General features: G+C 47.7%; 1 protein-coding gene across 1 annotated transcript in view; it reads right to left on the reverse strand.

Annotated features, from left to right (window-relative positions):
• Positions 1–20,030, reverse strand: part of HEATR6 (HEAT repeat containing 6) — a 116,284-nt gene that overhangs the window by 72,093 nt on the left and 24,161 nt on the right. Inside the window, exons 3-4 of the mRNA XM_069756424.1 lie at positions 12,897–13,037; positions 10,076–10,188 (exon numbers count right to left, since the gene is read on the reverse strand). Of these exons, the coding sequence (XP_069612525.1) occupies positions 10,076–10,188; positions 12,897–13,037 (254 nt within the window). The remainder of the gene's footprint in view (positions 1–10,075; positions 10,189–12,896; positions 13,038–20,030) is intronic.

The following is a 20,030-nucleotide window of genomic DNA, read 5'->3' on the forward strand; positions in this document are numbered from 1 at the left end:
CCCTATTCCCAACTCTAAACCCTAACCGTAACTTTAGCCCCAAACCTAACCCTAACTTTAGCCCCAACCCTAACTATAGCACTAACCCTAACCCTGGCCCTAACCCTAACCCTAGCCCTAACTCTAATGGGAAAATGGAAATAAATACTTTTTTTAAATTTTTCCCTAACTAAGGGGGTGATGAAGGGGGTTTAATTTACTTTTATAGCGGGTTTTTTAGCGGATTTTTATGATTGGCAGCCATCACACACTGAAAGACGCTTTTTATTGCAAAATAGGGATTTTTGTGTGTACTCACCGTAAAATCCTTTTCTCCGAGCCACTCATTGGGGGACACAGGACCATGGGTGTTATGCTGCTGTCACTAGGAGGCTGACACTAAGCTGAGACAAAAAAAGGTTAGCTCCTCCCCTGCAGTATACACCCTCATGCTGGCTTCCAGAGACCCAGTTCAGTGCAAAAGCAGTAGGATAATAACAACAAAATATCAAGTAACATTAGAGTATAACATGTCAACGAAAGTCAAAACTAAAAAAGGCAACGAGCCGTAAGGCTACCAGGGTGGGTGCTGTGTCCCCCAATGAGTGGCTCGGAGAAAAGGATTTTACGGTGAGTACACACAAAAATCCCTATTTCTCCTTCGCCACATTGGGGGACACAGGACCATGGGAAGTCCAAAAGCAGTCCCTGGGAGGGAAACAATACAACCAAATAACTCCGTGTACCATCTGACTACTCCGAGTACCATCTGACTACAAATGCGCAACGGCCGCTTGCAGAATACGTCTGCCAAGGGCCGCGTCCGCAGAGGAGTGAATGTGGACATTGTAGTGCTTTGTGAAAGTATGCAGGCTGGACCACGTTGCAGCCTTGCACACTTGCTCCGCTGTAGCCTGGTGCCGGAAGGCCCAGGAAGCACCCATCGACCGAGTGGAGTGTGCTCTAATCCCCGCCGGGAAAGGACTGCCCCTGACCCGATGGATTCGATCTGCCATCCAGGAATCCTATCCATCTGGCTATCGTGGCTTTAGACGCAGCCAAACCCTTTCTGTGACCCTCCGGGAGCACGAAAAGGGCGTCCGATTTTCTTAAATGAGCCGTTCTGGAAATGTACCTCCTAAGAGCCCGTACCACGTCCAGGGTATGAAGGGCTTTTTCAACTCTGTTTTGGCTGCGGGCAAAAAGAGGGAAGAATGATGTCCTCGTTAAGGTGAAAAGATGAGACCACCTTAGGAAGAAAGGCCGGAGAAGGGCGTAGGACTACCTTGTCCTGATGGAAGGCAAGGAAAGGAGCCCGGCAGGATAAAGCGGCTAATTCTGAGACCCGTCTGATAGACGTTACGGCTACGAGGAAGGCAACCTTCCAGGAGAGGACAGAAAGCGGAACGTCCTGAAGGGGTTCAAATGGAGGTTCCTGGAGAACCCCCAAGACCAAGTTGAGATCCCAGGTCTCCAACGGCATTTTGTAGGGGGGTACCACATGGGAGACCCCCTGAATGAAAGTCTTGACTTGAAGGTTGGCAGCGATCCTGCGTTGAAACAACACGGATAACGCTGAGATCTGACCTTTGAGGGAACTCAGAGCCAAGCTGGAATCCAACCCGGACTGAAGGAAATCCAAGATGCAAGGGATTGAGAAGACTAGTAGCGGAGGGTGACCTCGGAGCCTGCACCATGAGAAGAAGGTCTTCCAAGCGCAGTGGTAAATGGAAGCGGAAGACGCCTTGCGAGCGCTTAGCATGGTGGGAATGACCTGCTGAGAGAAACCAGCTCGAGTTAGAATCCAGGTTTCAACAGCCACGCCGTTAAACGTAGGGCCCCTGAGCTCTGGTGGCAGATCGGTCCTTAGCGAAGCAGGTCTGGGCGGTCTGGTAACCGCCAGGGGACGTCGGCTACAAGCTGAACGAGCTCCGCGTACCAAGCGCGACGTGGCCAATCTGGGGCGACCAGAATGACCGTAACACCCTCCGTCTTGATTTTTCGGATCACCTTCGGCAGTAAGGGAAGTGGAGGAAACACATATGGGAGCTGAAACTGATTCCAGGGGAATATCAGCGCGTCCACTCTGATGGCCTGGGGATCCCGAGAACGCGCAATGAAGAGGTGGACCTTGGCGTTCAATCTGGACGCCATCAGATCCACGTCCGGGGTCCCCCAGCGAAGGCAGATCTGTCGAAAAACCTCTGGATGGAGTTCCCACTCCCTCGAGGCAAGGCCCTGGCGGCTCAGAAAGTCTGAGTTTTCGACTCCCGGAATGTGCACCGCGGAGATGGTGGAATGGTTGGTTTCGGCCCAACGAAGAATGTGGGAGACTTCCTGTATCGCCGCCCTGCTGCGGGTACCCCCTTGGTGATTTATGTAAGCCACCGCTGTGACGTTGTCCGATTGGACTCGAATCGGGTGGCCCGCAAGCAGGGCGTGAAAGTGATTCAGGGCAAGCCTGATCGCACGAACCTCCAGAATGTTGATAGGGAGCCTCGACTCCCGAACAGTCCAACGGCCCTGGGCAGAGTGGTGAAGAAACACAGCACCCCAGCCGAGGAGACTGGCGTCGGTAGTAACCACTAACCAGCGGATCGGGAGAAAGGACTTCCCCTGGAGAAGAGATGGACCCAGGGTCCACCAAACGAGAGATTGTCTGATCCGGGGAGACAACGGGCAAGAACGGTCGAGAGATGTGAGACTCCTGTCCCAGTTGTCCAGCAGAGCCTGTTGCAAAGGGCGGAGATGGAGTTGAGCGAAAGGAACCGCTTCGATTGCTGCAACCATCTTTCCCAGGATTTTCATGGCAAACCGAATGGGTCGCGGGCAGGATTGGACCACGCTGGGCTGGTACAAAAGGGCCGAAAACGAAAAAATGGCTGGCGCTGGAAGGCCGCCTTGGGCCTCTGTTGGGGAAGGAACTTGCTCTTTCTCCCTGTAGCGTCAGAAATAAGCTGGTCTAGCTTTTCACCAAAGAGACGCCCGCTCTGAAAAGGGAGAGAAATCAGAGATATTTTAGAGGAGGAATCTGCGCGCCACTCTCTGAGCCAAATAGCCCTTCTGATAGTAATGGCGTTTGAGGCCGCCGATGCTGCATCGAGAGATGCGTACATCACGTAATCCCCGGCCATGGCCATCTGTTTAGCAAGGTCCGCCATCTCAGCCGGGAGATCCTGTTCATGAATAGATTTCGCTAGAGCGTCCGCCCAGGAAACCATTGCCTTGGCCACCCAAGCCGCGGCGAAGGAGGGAGATAGGGAAGAACCTGAGGCTTCGTACACTGAGCGAGCTAGGGAATATAGCTGGCGTTCAGTGGGACTCTTAATCGACGCGCCTTCCGGAACGGAAAGGAGCGTTTTGGAAGCAAGGCGCGAAACTGGGGGATCTACTAGTGGGGGATCCGTCCAGTCTTTCACGAGATCTGCTGAAAAGGGATACTTCGATACGAGGTCCTTTTTTCCCGTGAAACGTTTATCCGGACGCTCCCTGTGTCGCCTGACTATCTCCAGAAAATCTGGGTGAGAGGCGAAGGTCTTATGAGAACGCTTGGTTCTAGTAAAGGAGATTGCGTGGTCCAGAGCAGAATTAGAGTCATCGTCCACTTTAAGTGCGTGATTGACTGCTACGATGAGGGAGTCAACCGTAGATCTAAATTACGGAGCCTCCGGGTCTAAGGATACATCAGACTCATATTCGGAGTCGTGAACGCTGCGAGCCCCCAAAGAGGGTGAGCGAGAGGTGGAGCTGCCGGAAGCTGAGTGGCGAGATGAGCGCTCAGGAGAGGTAGTACGGATCCGTTTTCTGGATGACCGTGCCGCTTTCCGGAGAGAGCGGCCCCTGCTGGCCGACGATTCCCCTGCTACGGAGGGATCTCTTAATACTTGTAACGGATTGTCCCGTTCCCCAGGAGGGTTCTGAATGGATTTGATGGCATTGGCTAAAAATCCACGGACTGCGAGAGTGACGCGACCCACGCGGGGGGACTAGGTACGCCGGAGTCGGTGGCGGTGGAGGGCTCCTGGGCACATGGGGCATCGCAGGCTGAGCAGAGGGGGGAACTTTGAGGCCGAGGAAGTGGAGCCTGACAGGTGGTACACGCAGAAAAAAAGGTCGTATGCACCTTAGAGGATTTTTTAGACCTTGACTGGGACATGGTGTACCTAATGTAAAATAGACCACAGGGTCTGTAAACTACAGAAGTGAGGGCGGCACTGCAGAGGAGAGGCTGACGTAGTCTCCTTACCGAGGTCCTGTGTCCCGCAGAAGAAGTGTGGCGATAACAGCGCTGCACATGGAAAGCTGCGGCCAGAGAGCTGGAGCTGCGGCCAGAGAGCTGGAACTGCGGCGTGCAGGGAGGAATCCAAGATGGCCGCCGAGATCAGGAAGAGAGATCTCGCAGGCAGCGAGAAGCGCCAGGACCTGGGGGCGGCGCCGCAAGATGATGCAAAAGAGGGGGCGGAGCCTCGGGATGCAGCCTGCGGCTAGGCCGAAGCCGGGAGCTAAATTTGCGGCCTCGGCCCGGCGAGCGGCCGCTGATGGTCGGAATAAAAGGGGGCCAGAAAAAAAATGTGTGCCACCGCTAAGGGAGCCCTACGGACCGCAGAACCGGCGACCCCCCCCCCCCCCCACCAAGACACTTACCCCGAGGAAGCAGCTGCTGCACAGGGGGCTGAAGGAGTGCCTGGAGTGAGAGAACAGGGACGGTGCAGGGGTTGGGAAGCCTCTATCCACCGACCCCGGAAAGGGGGGTGGAGAGGAACCGTCCACCACCTGAATCAGCCGCATAGACAGTGGTGATGCAGTGTGGGCTGCACGGACGCCACAGGTAATAGAGCCTCTGTACAGCCGAGGGTGAAACCTGGTGGACAGGGCAGATGTCCGGCAATAAAAAGGCCTGGCTGCAGAGGTGTATACTGGAGGTCAAACACCAGTGCTCGTCTGTACTTAGAGGGGAGATCGGCGCCCGTGAAAGGGACCGTCGCCCAAAAGGGTCAGCTCAGGCAGTGGCTCCCACGTCGCAGGAGAGGATACGGAGAGGTGAACTCCCGTGCTCGCCTGTTGTAGGTTCGGGGGAGATCGGAACATGAAAGAATCAGTCGCCCCCTTCGTCCGGTTAGAAAGTAAAAATCAGTGTGCCTCCTACGGACACTAAGCTTGAACTGGGTCTCTGGAAGCCAGCATCAGGGTGTATACTGCAGGGGAGGAGCTAACCTTTTTTTGTCTCAGCTTAGTGTCAGCCTCCTAGTGACAGCAGCATAACACCCATGGTCCTGTGTCCCCCAATGTGGCGAAGGAGAAAAATATTTTTTGCGTTACCACATTTTGAGAGCTATAATTTTTCCACAATTTGGTCCACAGAGTCATGTGAGGTCTTGTTTTTTGCGGTACGAGTTGACTTTTTATTGGCAACATTTTCGGGCACATGACTTTTTTTGATCGCTTTTTATTCCGATTTTTGTGAGGAAGAATGACCAAAAACCAGCTATTCATGAATTTCTTTTGGGGGAGGCGTTTATACCGTTCCGCGTTTGGTAAAATTGATAAAACAGTTTTATTCGTCGGGTCAGTACGATTACAGAGATACCTCATTGATATCATTTTTTTATGTTTTGGCGCTTTTATACGATAAAAACTATTTTATAGAAAAAATAATTATTTTTGCATCGCTTTATTCTCAGGACTATAACTTTTTATTTTTTTACTGATGATGCTGTGTGGGGGCTCGTTTTTTGCGGGACAAGATGACGCTTTCAGCGGTACCATGGTTATTTATATCTGTCTTTTTGATCGCTTGTTATTCCACTTTTTGTTCGGCGGTATGATAATAAAGCGTTGTTTTTTGCCACTTTTTTTTTTTTTTTTTTTTAACGGTGTTTACTGAAGGGGTTAACTAGTGGGCCAGTTTTATAGGTCGGGCCGTTACGGACGCGGCGATACTTAATATGTGTACTTTTATTGTTTTGTTTTTTTTATTTAGATAAAGAAATGTATTTATGGGAATAATATTTTTTTTTTTTCATTATTTAGGAATATTTTTTTTTTATTTTTTATTTTTTTACACATTTGGAAAAAAAATTTTTTAACTTTTTTACTTTGCCCCAGCGGGGGGACATCACAGATCGGTGATCTGACAGTTTGCACAGCACTCTGTCAGATCACCGATCTGACTTACAGCACTGCAGGCTTCACAGTGCCTGCTCTGAGCAGGCTCTGTGAAGCCACCTCCCTCCCTGGAGCAGGGAGGGAGGTAGAGAGACCCTCGCAGCAACGCGATCACATCGCGTTGCTGCGGGGGGCTCAGGGAAGCCCGCAGGGAGCCCCCTCCCTGCACGATGCTTCCCTGCACATCGCAATCATGTTTGATCGCGGTGTGCCGGGGGTTAATGTGCCGGGAGCGGTCCGTGACCGCTCCTGGCACATAGTGCCGGATGTCAGCTGCGATAGGCAGCTGACACCCGGCCGCGCTCCCCCCGTGAGCGCGGCCGATCGCGTATGACGTACTACCCCGTCGGTGGTCATAGGGGCCCACCCAACCTCGACGGGATAGTACGTCTGATGTCAGAAAGGGGTTAAGGACAATTGACTCATCCAAGACTTTTTTTTTTTTTTTTTAACTAAAAAAGGTGTTTTCCCCATCTCCAATATCTTATGACAATACGTAGAAGCTGTAATAATTATTATTATTATTAGCAAATACCTCCAAATATGTTGCTTACCCCATGTGCAGGGCATTGCAGTAGCTTAGGTTTCCATGGTTACGAACGCTCATAGTAATAGACAGTTGTTAAATATCCATGGTTACAACAGTAAGCTACTGGAATTCCCTGCACATGGGGAAAGAAACATAACTAATCAGAAAAACTAAACTATATTTCTAATTGGAGTTATTTGCCAATATTATTATTAGTCCTACTACACTTTGGAATAGGACCTTGAAGATGTGTATACCGCTTTAATTAAATGCATGTATTTCAGGCTAAAAATAATTTTTGAAGTCCAGCGTCATTAAATATTTAGCACCATTTGGCTTTTACTGACCCTTTGCAGCATATTGAATGAGTTATTTGAGAATGTGCTAAAGAGCTATTTTTACAAAGAGCTGGTAACTTATCTGTAATTCTCTAATTTATTACTTCAAAATTCAGTTCAACTTTCACGTAATTTGTGGCCAAAAATCAGTACAGAATAGATCAGAAAAAGAGTGATAGTGGAGTTACAAACTACTCATCAGAATGAACTCACTGATGTATTCTTAGCTCACTCATTCTGCAGCCAGCAATATGCAGGGAAACAGCATGTGAAAAATGTTTAATAATGCCTGAATGCAAAGATTATGTTTAGCCCAAAATATATGCATTGCAGAAACAAAAATGTCCCCGAAGGTGTCTATAACCTTACCTAATATATTCTTATAAGGTACTTTAGGTGTGTGTGTGCGCGCGCGTGCAAGACTTCTGGTGTAGGAGTGTGTACAGTACAGACCAAAAGTTTGGACACCTCATTTAAAGATTTTTCTGTATTTTCATGACTATGAAAATTGTAAATTCAAACAAACTGAAGGCATCAAAACTATGAATTAACACATGTGGAATTATATACTTAACAAAAAAAGTGTGAAACAACTGAAAATGTGTCTTATATTCTAGGTTCTTCAAAGTAGCCACCTTTTGCTTTGATGACTGCTTTGCACACTCTTGGCATTCCCTTGATGAGCTTCAAGAGGTAGTCACCGGAAATGGTCTTCCAACAATCTTGAAGGGGCTCCCAGAGATGCTTAGCACTTGTTGGCCCTTTTGCCTTCACTCTGTGGTCCAGCTCACCCCATACCATCTCGATTGGGTTCAGGTCTGGTGACTGTGGAGGCCAGGTCATCTGGCGTAGCACCCCATCACTCTCCTTCTTGGTCAAATAGCCCTTACAGAGCCTGGAGGTGTGTTTGGGGTCATTGTCTTGTTGAAAAATAAATTATGGTCCAACTAAACGCAAACCAGATGGAATAGCATGCCGCTGCAAGATGCTGTGGTAGCCATGCTGGTTCAGTATGCCTTCAATTTTGAATAAATCCTCAACAGTGTAACCAGCAAAGCACCCCCCACACCATCACATATCCTCCACCATGCTTCACGGTGGGAACCAGGCATGTAGAGTCCATCCGTTTACCTTTTCTGCATCGTACAAAGACACGGTGGTTGGAACCAAAGATCTCAAATTTGGACTCCTCAGACCAAAGCACAGATTTCCACTGGTCTAGTGTCCATTCCTTGTGTTCTTTAGCCCAAACAAGTCTCTTCTGCTTGTTGCCTGTCCTTAGCTGTGGTTTCCTAACAGCTATTTTACCATGAAGGCCTGCTGCACAAAGTCTCCTCTTAACAGCTGTTATAGAGATGTGTCTGCTGCTAAAACTCTGTGTGACCTTGACCTGGTCTCTAATCTGAGCTGCTGTTAACCTGCGATTTCTGAGGCTGGTGACTCGGATAAGCTTATCCTCAGAAGTAGAGGTGACTCTTGGTCTTCCTTTCCTGGGGCGGTCCTCATGTGAGCCAGTTTCTTTGTAGCGCTTGATGGTTTTTGCCACTGCACTTGGGGACACTTTCAAAGTTTGCCCAATTTTTCGGACTGACTGACCTTCATTTCTTAAAGTAATGATGGCCACTCGTTTTTCTTTGCTTAGCTGCTTTTTTCTTGCCATAATACAAATTCTAACAGTCTATTCAGTAGGATAATCAACTGTGTATCCACCAGACTTCTACACAATACAACTGATGGTCCCAACCCCATTTATAAGGCAAGAAATCCCACTTATTAAACGTGACAGGTCACACCTGTGAAGTGAAAACCAATCCCAGTGACTACCTCTTGAAGCTCATCAAAAGAATGCCAAGAGTGTGCAAAGCAGTCAGAGCAAAAGGTGGCTACTTTGAAGAACCTAGAATATAAGACATTTTCAGTTGTTTCACACTTTTTTGTTAAGTATATAATTCCACATGTGTTCATTCATAGTTTTGATGCCTTCAGTGTGAATGTACAATTTTCATAGTCATGAAAATACAGAAAAATCTTTAAATGAGGTGTGTCCAAACTTTTGATCTGTACTGTACGTGTGTGTGTGTGTGACTTCAGGTGTGTGTGTGTGTGTGTATGTCTTCAGGTGTGTGTGTGTGTGTGTGTGTGTGTGTGTGTGTGTGTGTGTGTGTGTGTGTGTGTGTGTGTATGTCTTCAGGGGTGTGTGTGTGTGTGTGTGTGTGTGTGACTTCAGGTGTGTGTGTGCGTGTCTTCAGGGGTGTGTGTGTGTGTGTGTGTGTGTGTGTGTGTGTGTGTGTGTGTGTGTGTGTGTGACTTCAGGTGTGTGTGTGTGTGACTTCAGGTGTGTGTGTGCGTGTCTTCAGGGGTGTGTGTGTGTGTGTGTGTGTGTGTGTGTGTGTGTGTGCGTGCGTGTCTTCAGGGGTGTGTGTGTGTGTGTGTGTGTGTGTGTGTGTATGTCTTCAGGGGTGTGTGTGTGTGTGTGTGTGTGTGTGACTTCAGGTGTGTGTGTGCGTGTCTTCAGGGGTGTGTGTGTGTGTGTGTTTCTTCAGGGGTGTGTGTGTGTCTTCAGGGGTGTGTGTGTCTTCAGGGGTGTGTGTGTCTTCAGGTGTGTGTGTGTGTCTTCAGGTGTGTGTGTGTGTGTGTGTGTGTGTGTGTGTGTCTTCAGGTGTGTGTGTGTGTCTTCAGGTGTGTGTGTGTGTGTGTGTCTTCAGGTGTGTGTGTGTGTGTGTGTCTTCAGGTGTGTGTGTGTGTGTGTGTGTGTGTCTTCAGGTGTGTGTGTGTGTGTGTGTGTCTTCAGGTGTGTGTGTGTCTTCAGGTGTGTGTGTGTGTCTTCAGGTGTGTGTGTGTGTGTGTGTGTCTTCAGGGGTGTGTGTGTGTCTTCAGGGGTGTGTGTGTGTCTTCAGGGGTGTGTGTGTGTCTTCAGGTGTGTGTGTGTGTCTTCAGGTGTGTGTGTGTGTCTTCAGGTGTGTGTGTGTCTTCAGGTGTGGGTGTGTGTGTGTGTGTGTGTGTGTGTGTGTGGTAGTCTTCTCTACCTTTGTTTGCATGGATAATAAAATAAAACATGGATCACCTGAGACATAAGTTGGCCATACAATGAACAGCAGCTCTCAATAACTCAGGATCTGACTCCGGCTGACTTAATTGCACCAGGATTCCAGTTGGCCCTAATAAATCTGGAAGATACTGAAGCAAAACAAAATTAAATCAAAATACCCATAAAAGCAGAAGTTGGGAGCACTTTTCTATAACTGTAAACATTTGTGCATGTCATGCTCATATCCCAACATCCAGCACAAAATGTGATTTTGTATAGTTGCAATAACCGCAGTCCTCTGCATACATCAAGAGCTATGTAAAGCGATGTCAGTGAAATTCATTTACTATATACATATAATATTAGGACTCTCTAAAGTCGCCCTAATAAGAAGCTATGGAGACATTTAAAGGGAGTTCATCAACAGGTTTTTGCTATGTAATATGAAAACATCGTGATGAAGAGGTTGAGAGCCTTATTCCAGCAAACTGTCACTAGATAGACTGTTTCAATAAAATCGTCAGCAGTTTATCACTACAGGCCCCGTCACACTTAGCGACGCTAAAGCGATCCCGACCTGTCAGGGATCGTTGCTGCGTCGCTATGTGGTCGCTGGTAAGATGTCAAACAGTGAGATCTCCCCCAACGACGCAGCAGCGATGCGGCGACCTGTAGCGACCTGTACAACGATGTCACATGGCAGCTATTTCATGACGATTCAGACCTCAATGAGGGACGTCCTGTCAACGAGGTCGTTGGTAAGGTGTCAAACACAGCGATGTGTGCTACCCAGCGGGACCTCAACGATCAAAAAAAGGTCCAGGCCATTCCGACACGACCAGCGATCTCACAGCAGGGGCCTGGTCGCTGCTACGTGTCAAACATAGCGAGATCGCTACTGAGGTCGCTGTTGCGTCACAAAACTTGTGACTCAGCAGCGATCTCGCTAGCGATCTCGCTTAGTGTGAAGCACCCCTAAGGCTACTTTCACACTAGCGTCGGAATTCGGCCCGTCGCAATGCGTCAGGCAGAGATTCCGACGCTAGCGTTGTTAGCGCCACACAACGGGTGCAGTGGATGCATTCTCCGGCGCATCCGCTGCCCCATTGTGAGGTGCGGGGAGGTGGGGGCGGAGTTCCGGCCGCGCATGCGCGGTCGGAAAAAGCGGTCCGTCTGGAGCAAAAAACGCTACATTTAACGTTTTTTGCTCCCGGCGGTCCGCCACAACACGGCGCAACCGTCGCACGACTGTTGCGACGTGTGTTAATACGTCGCAATGCGTCGGAAATGTTACTCTATGGAGCAAAAACGCATCCTGCAAACAACTTTGCAGGATGCGTTTTTTCCCCTAAACGACGCATTGCGCCGTAATTAAAAAAAACGCCAGTGTGAAAGTAGCCTAAGTGTCGTGTGCTTCTTAGTAGACCTGTTAAACCTCGCCCCACTACTGATTAGCAGCTTCCGGTCAATGTATTGTACAGTGCACACAGACAGCAGCCGATATGTGGAGTGGGTTATACAGAGCTCAACATTCTGAGCACTGCTGAATAATCTGCAGCAGAGAAAAGAGCGTGTCATGGCTGTGGACGGGAATTCCTTTCCCCGTCCTGGGCTGTGAGCAGCTGACCTTGCTATACCTGTGTATACCCTTTGTTCCCGTGCGCTTGTCTAGTGTATGATCCGGCTTGTCCCTCGTTTTGGTTCTGTGCTCTGATTCTGTACCTCTGCTATTCTCTGGTTCTGATCTCTGGCTTGCTCTCTGACTGCCCTCCTTGTCTGTGCCCTTGGTTACTGCGCTCCTGTCTGGCTTTTCTGACTTCAGCTTGTATTTGACCATTCTTTAGTCTGTGGCCTTTCATACTGAGTTGCCCTCTGGCTACTGTACCCAGCTTGTCTAACCTCTCTCTCCCTTGCACGGAGCATAGCTCCTTCTCCAGCCACTCCCCTGTGATCACATGTCTCAGGTCCTGGTAGTGCAGCGCACTCTCTGCAGCAGCCATACACTTCTATTAGTTACTGCTGTCTCCCCATTCACTCCCCCTAGCGTTCATTCCCTGGACACAATCTGTGTGTCCGTCACAACACACACCGCGTGTGTCATTACACAGTGATTGTATCAAAATGACAGCAAGCAGCCCAGTAAGTGACACATCACTGGTATTACATAGCAAAAACCTAGTGATACATTCCCTTTAAAGGGAATCTGTCAGCAGGCTTTGCTAATTAAACTGAAGACTGCCGGAAATAGAGGCTGAAGCATAGAATTCAGGGCTGTGTCACTTGTCAAAGTGTGTGCTGTTGTTTACCAACGGTGAAGGCTTTATCACAAAGAGATTAGCATTGCTGTACTAGTCTGGCACTCCCCTCCTGTGATAAGCACCTCACTGACTATGGACTTAGTATACAGAAAGCCTGGTGTGGGCGGAGTTAGCTTTCTCAGCTCTGCTTCATTCTAAACCCAAAAGCTCAGATTGTGTCAGAACGGCTGCACCCAGAAACCTAAGTGATACATTGTTGGATTCAGCTTCTCTTTTCCTACATAATGCTGCTCTCAGATGAGGTAGCAAAAACCTGCTGACATTCTCTTAAAAGGTAATCTGACCCATATAATGCACCTTCTCCTTTCCAAGCAAAGTACTATATGCACTTGAGTACACAGACTAATTGCAGTTCATTCTTCTCCCCACACAAGCCTACATAAGGCAAGCATGCTTACTAAACAACCTTTGGCTACAAATATGCAAAGCATCATATGATAGAAATCCATGTACATTATTCAGGTTGTAGCTTTATAATATGTTATGATAATAATGAGCACATATAAAGCCTAATAAGTAACACACTATATAATTCTTACCTTCTGGCATTTATGCCCATTGGTGTACACTAATGCAGCTAGCGCATGGAGAATCTCCACGTGTGTCCAGGAGCTACATTGTTTTAAGGCAGAAATCGAAAACCCGAGGAGAAAATCCAAATTCTTCTCATCGACAATCACCTGTCACCAAAGGCAAAAATCATCAAAGGTTATCCTGGATCAAACAGTTCCTGATAAAGAAACACATAATTAGGCTGCTCATTAAATAGTTAAGGGGTAAATTATTCATGTTAGATAAATAAGAGATGGCAATCTGCTGCTCTACCGGGTATGTGCTGCTTTCCTAAACGAGAATTACGCTGACCCACAAAATAAGGCAAGTAATCTATCCAGAGACACTGTTAATAAGGTTAAGGTCTCATTCACACCTTTGTATTTTGCCGGGATAACGTGGACTTGATTTTTCAATCACTGTAGTCTTCTATGCATTTAGTATTTCCCAATATGCAGCAAGCTTCCCTGGACGCCATATGATGGCTTTACTTTCCCCAGTGGAGAAAAGCATGGGTTTGCATTCTACGTGGCTATGGGATCCACACAGATCTGTACTTGGATCTGCAGCGTGGGGAAAAATACAAGATAAAGCTCTGAGCTATGGAAAATACTGCCATAAACCAGTTCTAGATTTGTAGATTGTTATAATGCCGCCACAATACTCTAATTCTCCCACTTTCCCTCTGATCTCTATAAGACCCTCTGGTGGCCTAAATTCAGCTCCATAGAGCCACTGAAGTCACAGATGATACAGCCAGGCCGCTTGGCTTTCTTGATAAAGACCTCCACTAGGTCAAAACGACGCAATATTTATACAGAACAATACATAACCTATAACCAAGTAGGGTTCCTTGGTCTGACGACTTTGGGAGCGCTGCCAACCACTCAGCTCTTCGTTTATAACTCAAGTCTCCTTTGGATTACAGTCTGCTACATGATCTTTCAGAGGAGGACATATCGTTGATGCAGCTGCAGAGGGGCCAGGACGTGGAGGGTGGCCCTTGCAGGTGGACAGGGCCGGCGTCACCACCCGTCAATTGCTTGGGCCCACTTGCCACTGGACACCAGCACGTTATGAGTCGGGGGAGCCAGGGCCAGCTCTGGCACCGACCCCCCGAAAAATACTCACCTCTCCTCGTCCCCCGCAGCTCCAGTGTCTTTTGACTCTCTGTGCGTCTTTAAACTGTTTGAAATACTTACCTCTCCCTGTTTCTCTGCAGGCCCGGTCTCTTCCGCCTCTTCTGACTCTGTCAGGTTAAAAATTTGAATACAATAAAAAAAAGGTCAAGGGGTCTCATTTTAACATTTCTCCACAGACTGTTCATTTGTGGACCATCTGGTTAAATGTAACCACAGTTGACCTTTTTTCTAAATTATGACAATCTGTCATGAGGTGGTGAAAACTATTGTTGGGTAAAATTTAAACAGACTAAGAATATTTCTTTGTAGAACTGATCCATTTTTGTTTACTTCTAACCCCTTCTATAAAAATCATTTCTCTCTGTTCTGTTATTATATATCATGCCAGAGAGAGAGAGAAAAACGATGTCTCAAAGCAACCCTCTATACCTCTGCCATCACCTGGGCCCTCCTGCTCCGTCACCCGGCCCTCTGCCTGCTATCAATGAAAACAAAATGGCAGGCGCATGCGCAGTGCGCCCGCCGAGACCTGACAACCAGCACCTGGCAACAGAAGGGAATTTTCCTATTGGTTTTGACAGACCCCATCACAGTGATCAAAATAATTAGTAAATCATACCCTTAGATTAAAATTCCAGAGCCTTTGTGCTACCAGTAATGTGGAAGCCCCCTATATTTCCGTTAACAGATGACAGACCTTAGTGAGGGCTTTCTCTTTTTGTGGATTGAGTTTGAAGTTTTTATTGGGAACATTGTATATAAGGTTTGGGATTACATTTATCCGGCGCTCTATGCTGAGCACTTTGAGGTTTCCATCTAAATCTCTGAGTGACGTGATTCAGATGAAACCCCTGAGGGATCCATTCACTATAATGAGGAAGCAGAGTTACAATGGACTTTGTCGGGCCTCTGTTCAGCGGTGTCCTTTTCAGAAGTGCACAAAACTGTGTCAATAGGACTTTTATGCAATCCTAAAAAGACGGACACCGCCGGATCACAGGTCCTATGGCGTCCATAGTGCCTCCATCTGCCTCATTATAGGGAATTTTCTGTAGGGGGGGTGGTTCTGTCTGAATCACGTATTTCAGATATTTAAACCCCAGTGTAAGTGCTCAGAGACGAGTGAAGGATAAATATGCACCAAGCCTTAAAGTGATCTTTGGAAGGTAGAATGAACAAAACAGCAGGTGAAGAATTGGTTTTATTTATTTTTTACGCCGTTCCTAGTGCAGTAAAAGTGATTAGACAAATTTATTCTTCAGGTCAGTGCAACTACAGTGATACCAGATTTATATCGGTTTAGGTTTGGCTGCTGTCACACAAAAGACGCTTTTTATTGGCATCACCAAATTTTGAGAGCTTTAATTTTTCCGTATTTCGGCCCACAGAGTCATGTGAGGGCTTATATTTTGCGGGATAGTTGACGTTTTTATTGGTACCATTTTCAGATCACTTTCCAATCCAACAAAACTGACTGAACAAAAAACAGCAATTCAGGAATTTCTTTTGTGGGTGCGGGGGGGTTTATGCGGTTCCGCTTGTGGCAAAATTGATATGGCAGTTTTATCCTTTGGGTCAGTAATATTACAGCAATATCTCATTTATATATTTTTTCTTATGTATTGGCGCTTTTACACAAAAACTATATCTATAGAAAAAAATAATTATTTTTGCATCACTTTATTCTGAGAGCTATAACTTTATTTTCCAGTTCACCACCTGACAGCACCATTGGAGGACGTCCTTCTTACCCTCAGTGGGACAGGAACAACAAGTGGTTAAAAGGACCCTCCCCACTCCACCCACCAGTGTTTTTCCTGTCCCACTGTGGATATGAACGGCAAGCTTTTCCTCCGACGGTGCAGTGCAGATGGTGGGGTTCGGGGGCCCAGCCTTTCCCTTCCCTGCCACAAGATATCTGCGGCTGATACCTGCCATGGGGGATCCCACAGGCTCAACAGTGTAGCTCTGCTCCTGGGGTCGGGTTCGCTTGGCTGCTGGGGGGTGAATGTGGCGGTCGCTTCCAGCTGCGACCGATTCCCAGCATGCGGCCGCATCCTTCTCCAGAGACCGCTTCCATCAAGCGGCCACTTCCGGGTCCAGCGGCCGCGTCACTTCTGGCCGCGACACTTCCGGTCGCAGCGAGCGCTGGAGCGCGGGATGCCAGAAAAAAACAGCAAAACGAGGCAGACATGCTTACCTGCCTAGGCCTCTAAACAAATGCACTATCAGGATGCAGTGGACTCATGTGGTTAAGATGGAGACTACACAGGTGCAGCATAACCGATGAGGCAGCCACGGGACGCCAGCAGCAGCGCCAGACTTAGGAGAGGCCTTGGAGCACGGTCAGCCGCAGGGACGCGGTAAGGAGGGCAGGATCAACCAGGTAAAACCAATATAAATGTCACAGGGGGATCTTTATGCCGCTGACCATCCTGACAAGGAGCACTCAGCTAAACTACAGGGGCACGCAGAGCCTCCCATCCCCGCACCTGACAGGAAAAAATCCGGGAAAAATAAATGCCTGATATGTGCTGCTAAATTCCCGGAAAATTGGCGGAAGCCACTATGCAAGTCGTGCACATCTAAGATTGTGGGTGATGAACAGACTGTGTTATTAACCAGTATGAGAACAATGATTCGTCAGGAGGTTCAGGCATCCATCTCGAGCCTCAATATTCTCAAGACAAGTCAGTCAGAACCGCAAACATCACGAAAAAGACCAAAAGAGTCTAGTCCTTCTTCCGAAGAAGAGAATTCGGAAGAATCAGACCAGGAAGAAGAGACGAATCATTGGGCAGAGGGAAAAGATATCTCTTCTCGGTGGCAGATACAGATGAGCTTCTTCATGCAGTTCGTAACACCATGCAGTTACAGGACACGCCAGAGGAAACCTCGATCCAGGATGAAATGTTTGGCGGTTTACATGCTCAAGTCACAAAGGTTTTTCCAGTCAACAATCATATTCGTTCCATGATTCTGGAAGAATGGCAGGAAGCGGAGAATAGACTAGTATTACCAAGAGACTTCAGACTCCATTTACCTTATAATCCAGAGGATATTAACGTGTGGGATGAAGTTCCCAAGATTGATGTTCCACTGGCAAAGAAGACCTAAATTCCATTTTGAGATTCCAACGCCTTAAAGGATCCAATGGATCACAAAGCAGATGGACTGCTCAGGAGAACCTGGGAATCCTCGGCAGCAATAATATGGGCCAATATAGCTGCAACATCAGTAGCCCACTCCATGCATTTATGGATTGACGATTTGGAGGAACATCTCAAAGCTAAGACCTCCAGAGATGTTATTCTCAAATCTCTTCCGTTACTTAAACTCGCAACAGGCTTTATGGCGGACGCTTCAGAAGAATCTGTACGCTTCGCTGCCAGAAGCGAGTCTTTGTCCAACGCGGCCAGAAGGGCTATCTGGCTAAAGACTTGGTCAGGGGATATCCAATCAAAAAATAAACTGTGCGGAATCCCATTCTCAGGGAATAAAGTATTTGGGCCTATTCTAGATGACATTTTAGAAAAAGCCTCAAATAAAAAGAAAGGGTTCCCTGAGGAGAACAAAAAATTTCCAGCCCTTTCGTAGATCCCGACCTGGTGAGAAGACAGACTACAAAGGGAAAGGAAAATCGGGGAGGTCGTTTTATCCCAAGGGTGGAAAGGGTAGAGACTCCATCTTCCCAAGTACAGGTGCAGGAAAGCCAAATAAATGACATCAATGTGGGAGGTCGGTTACAGAAATTTCTAGGGGGTTGGCAGAAAATATCCCAAAATCCTTGGATTCTGCAGGTAATTGCTCAGGGGTACAAACTAGAGTTCTCCAACAGTTCCCCAGAAAGATTTGTAGTAACCAGACCCTGTCCGCTCTTAGACTCCTCTATGTGGACAAACATCCAGGAGTTGTTAGAGTTAGAGGCAATCATCCCGGTAACCGTCTCAGGAAGAAGCAAGGGCCATTATTCTCACTTGTTCTCAATAAAAAAAAACCTTCAGGAGACTCCCGAACTATCATAAATTTAAAACCCTTGAACAGGTGGGTCAGGTACAAAAGATTCAAAATGGAATCTATAAGGTCCACCACGCCTCTCATAGACAAAGACATGGTGATGTGCACCTTAGATCTAAGCAATGCATACTACATGTCCCAATACACGCTTCCTACCAAAAGTTTCAGAGATTCGCCCTGATGAACAAAAGGAGTAATGTATCACTTCCAGTTCAGATGTCTCCCCTTCGGTCTTGCTTCAGCACCAAGAATATTTACCAAACCAATGTCAGAGGTAGTAGCCTATCTAAGGAACCAGAATATGTGGTTAGTTATCTGGACGACTTTTTGATAATGGCGAGGTCAGAGAAACTTCTCAAAATAGACTGCAGCTTCACATTCTCCATTCTACAGGACCTGGGGTGGATTGTGAATTGTAAAAAATCATGCCTGGTCCCAAATTCCAGAATGAAATTTTTGGGGGTCATATTAGATTCCAACGCCAGAACATCTTTCTTACCAGAAGACAGACAGAAGGCATTGATCAGGCACATACACCAATTCAGAAGGAGTAACCCCTCCATAAGAGAGGCAATGAGGATTCTGGGCTTAATGACGGCATGTATACCCTGTGTGAAATGGAGCCAATTCCACTCGTGAGGGTTACTGAAAGATATTTTGAAATCTTGGAACAGGAGACAGGACTCTGTGAACAAGAAGATGATTGTTTCTCCGTCAGGAAAGAAATCCCTACCCTGGTGGACCACACCGAAGAACCTAAAAGTGGGGGTTCCATGGGTCCTCGGTCCCTATGTCACTGTTACCACAGACGCCAGTCAATTCGGATGGGGCGGACATATAGAAAGGACATACTACCAGGGAGCATGGAGTCCTCAGATTGCCGCAAGGTCGTCAAATTTCAGGGAGCTGTATGCGATCTGAAAGGTGCTATAACAGGCCCAGTCACAGGTCAGAGACAGACATGTAAGGCTACGTTCACACTAGCGTTCGGCTAGTGTGCGTCGCGCTAGCGTCGGGCGACGCAGCGGCGACGCACGCGTCATGCGCCCCTATGTTTAACATGGGGGACGCATGCGTTTTTGCTTGTTGCGTTTTCCGACACGTGCGTCTTTTTTTACGCTAGCGTCGGACCAAGAAAACGCAACAAGTTGCATTTTTCTTGCGTCCGATTTTCGTCAAAAAATGACGCACGCGACGAAAAACGCAGCGTTTTTGCGTGCGTTTGCATGCGTTTTTCGGTGCGTTGTGCGTCGCGTCGCAGCGGCGCACAACGCTAGTGTGAACGTAGCCTTAGAATACTGTCCAACAATGTGACAGCAGTGGCATTTCTAAGACATCCAGGAGGTCCGGAACATCCACCGCTGCAACACCTAGCAGACCAGATCTTCAGATGGGCGGAGAAATCTGTCAAATCGTTCTCAGCAGTTCACCTGGAAGGCGCCAAAAATCAGGTAGCAGACTTCTTGAGCAGAACGCCTGTACATCCCGGAGAATGGGAACTAAACCCAGAAATATTCAGCAGTCTGTGCCAGCAGTGGGGAACACCTCAGGTGGATCCTTTTTGCCACCAGGTTGAATGCAAAGACCAGAGCATTTTTCTCTCTCAATCCTCTAGATGGAGCCACAGGAGTAGATGCCTTGTCTCAGTATTGGGGAGAAGGTCTTCTGTACGCATTTCCGCCTCTTCCTCTGATACTGAAGACACTCAGGAAGATACGGATCGAGAGAGCAACCGTAATCTTGGTGGTTCCTTTTTGGCCAAAAAGGAGCTGGTTCTCTCTACTATCCAGAATGTCAACAGAGAAACCAATCTTACTACCGAACAGGCAAGACCGTCTACTACAGGGACTGGTGTTCCACAAAGACCCAGACTCTCTACACCTATCTGCTTGGATCCTGAACGGTGAACCGCAAGATCCAGAGGCCTGTCAGAGGATGTCATTACCACACCCCAGGCAAGCA

The sequence above is a fragment of the Ranitomeya imitator genome, chromosome 3, assembly GCF_032444005.1.
Source record: "Ranitomeya imitator isolate aRanImi1 chromosome 3, aRanImi1.pri, whole genome shotgun sequence".
Lineage (NCBI taxonomy): Eukaryota > Metazoa > Chordata > Amphibia > Anura > Dendrobatidae > Ranitomeya > Ranitomeya imitator.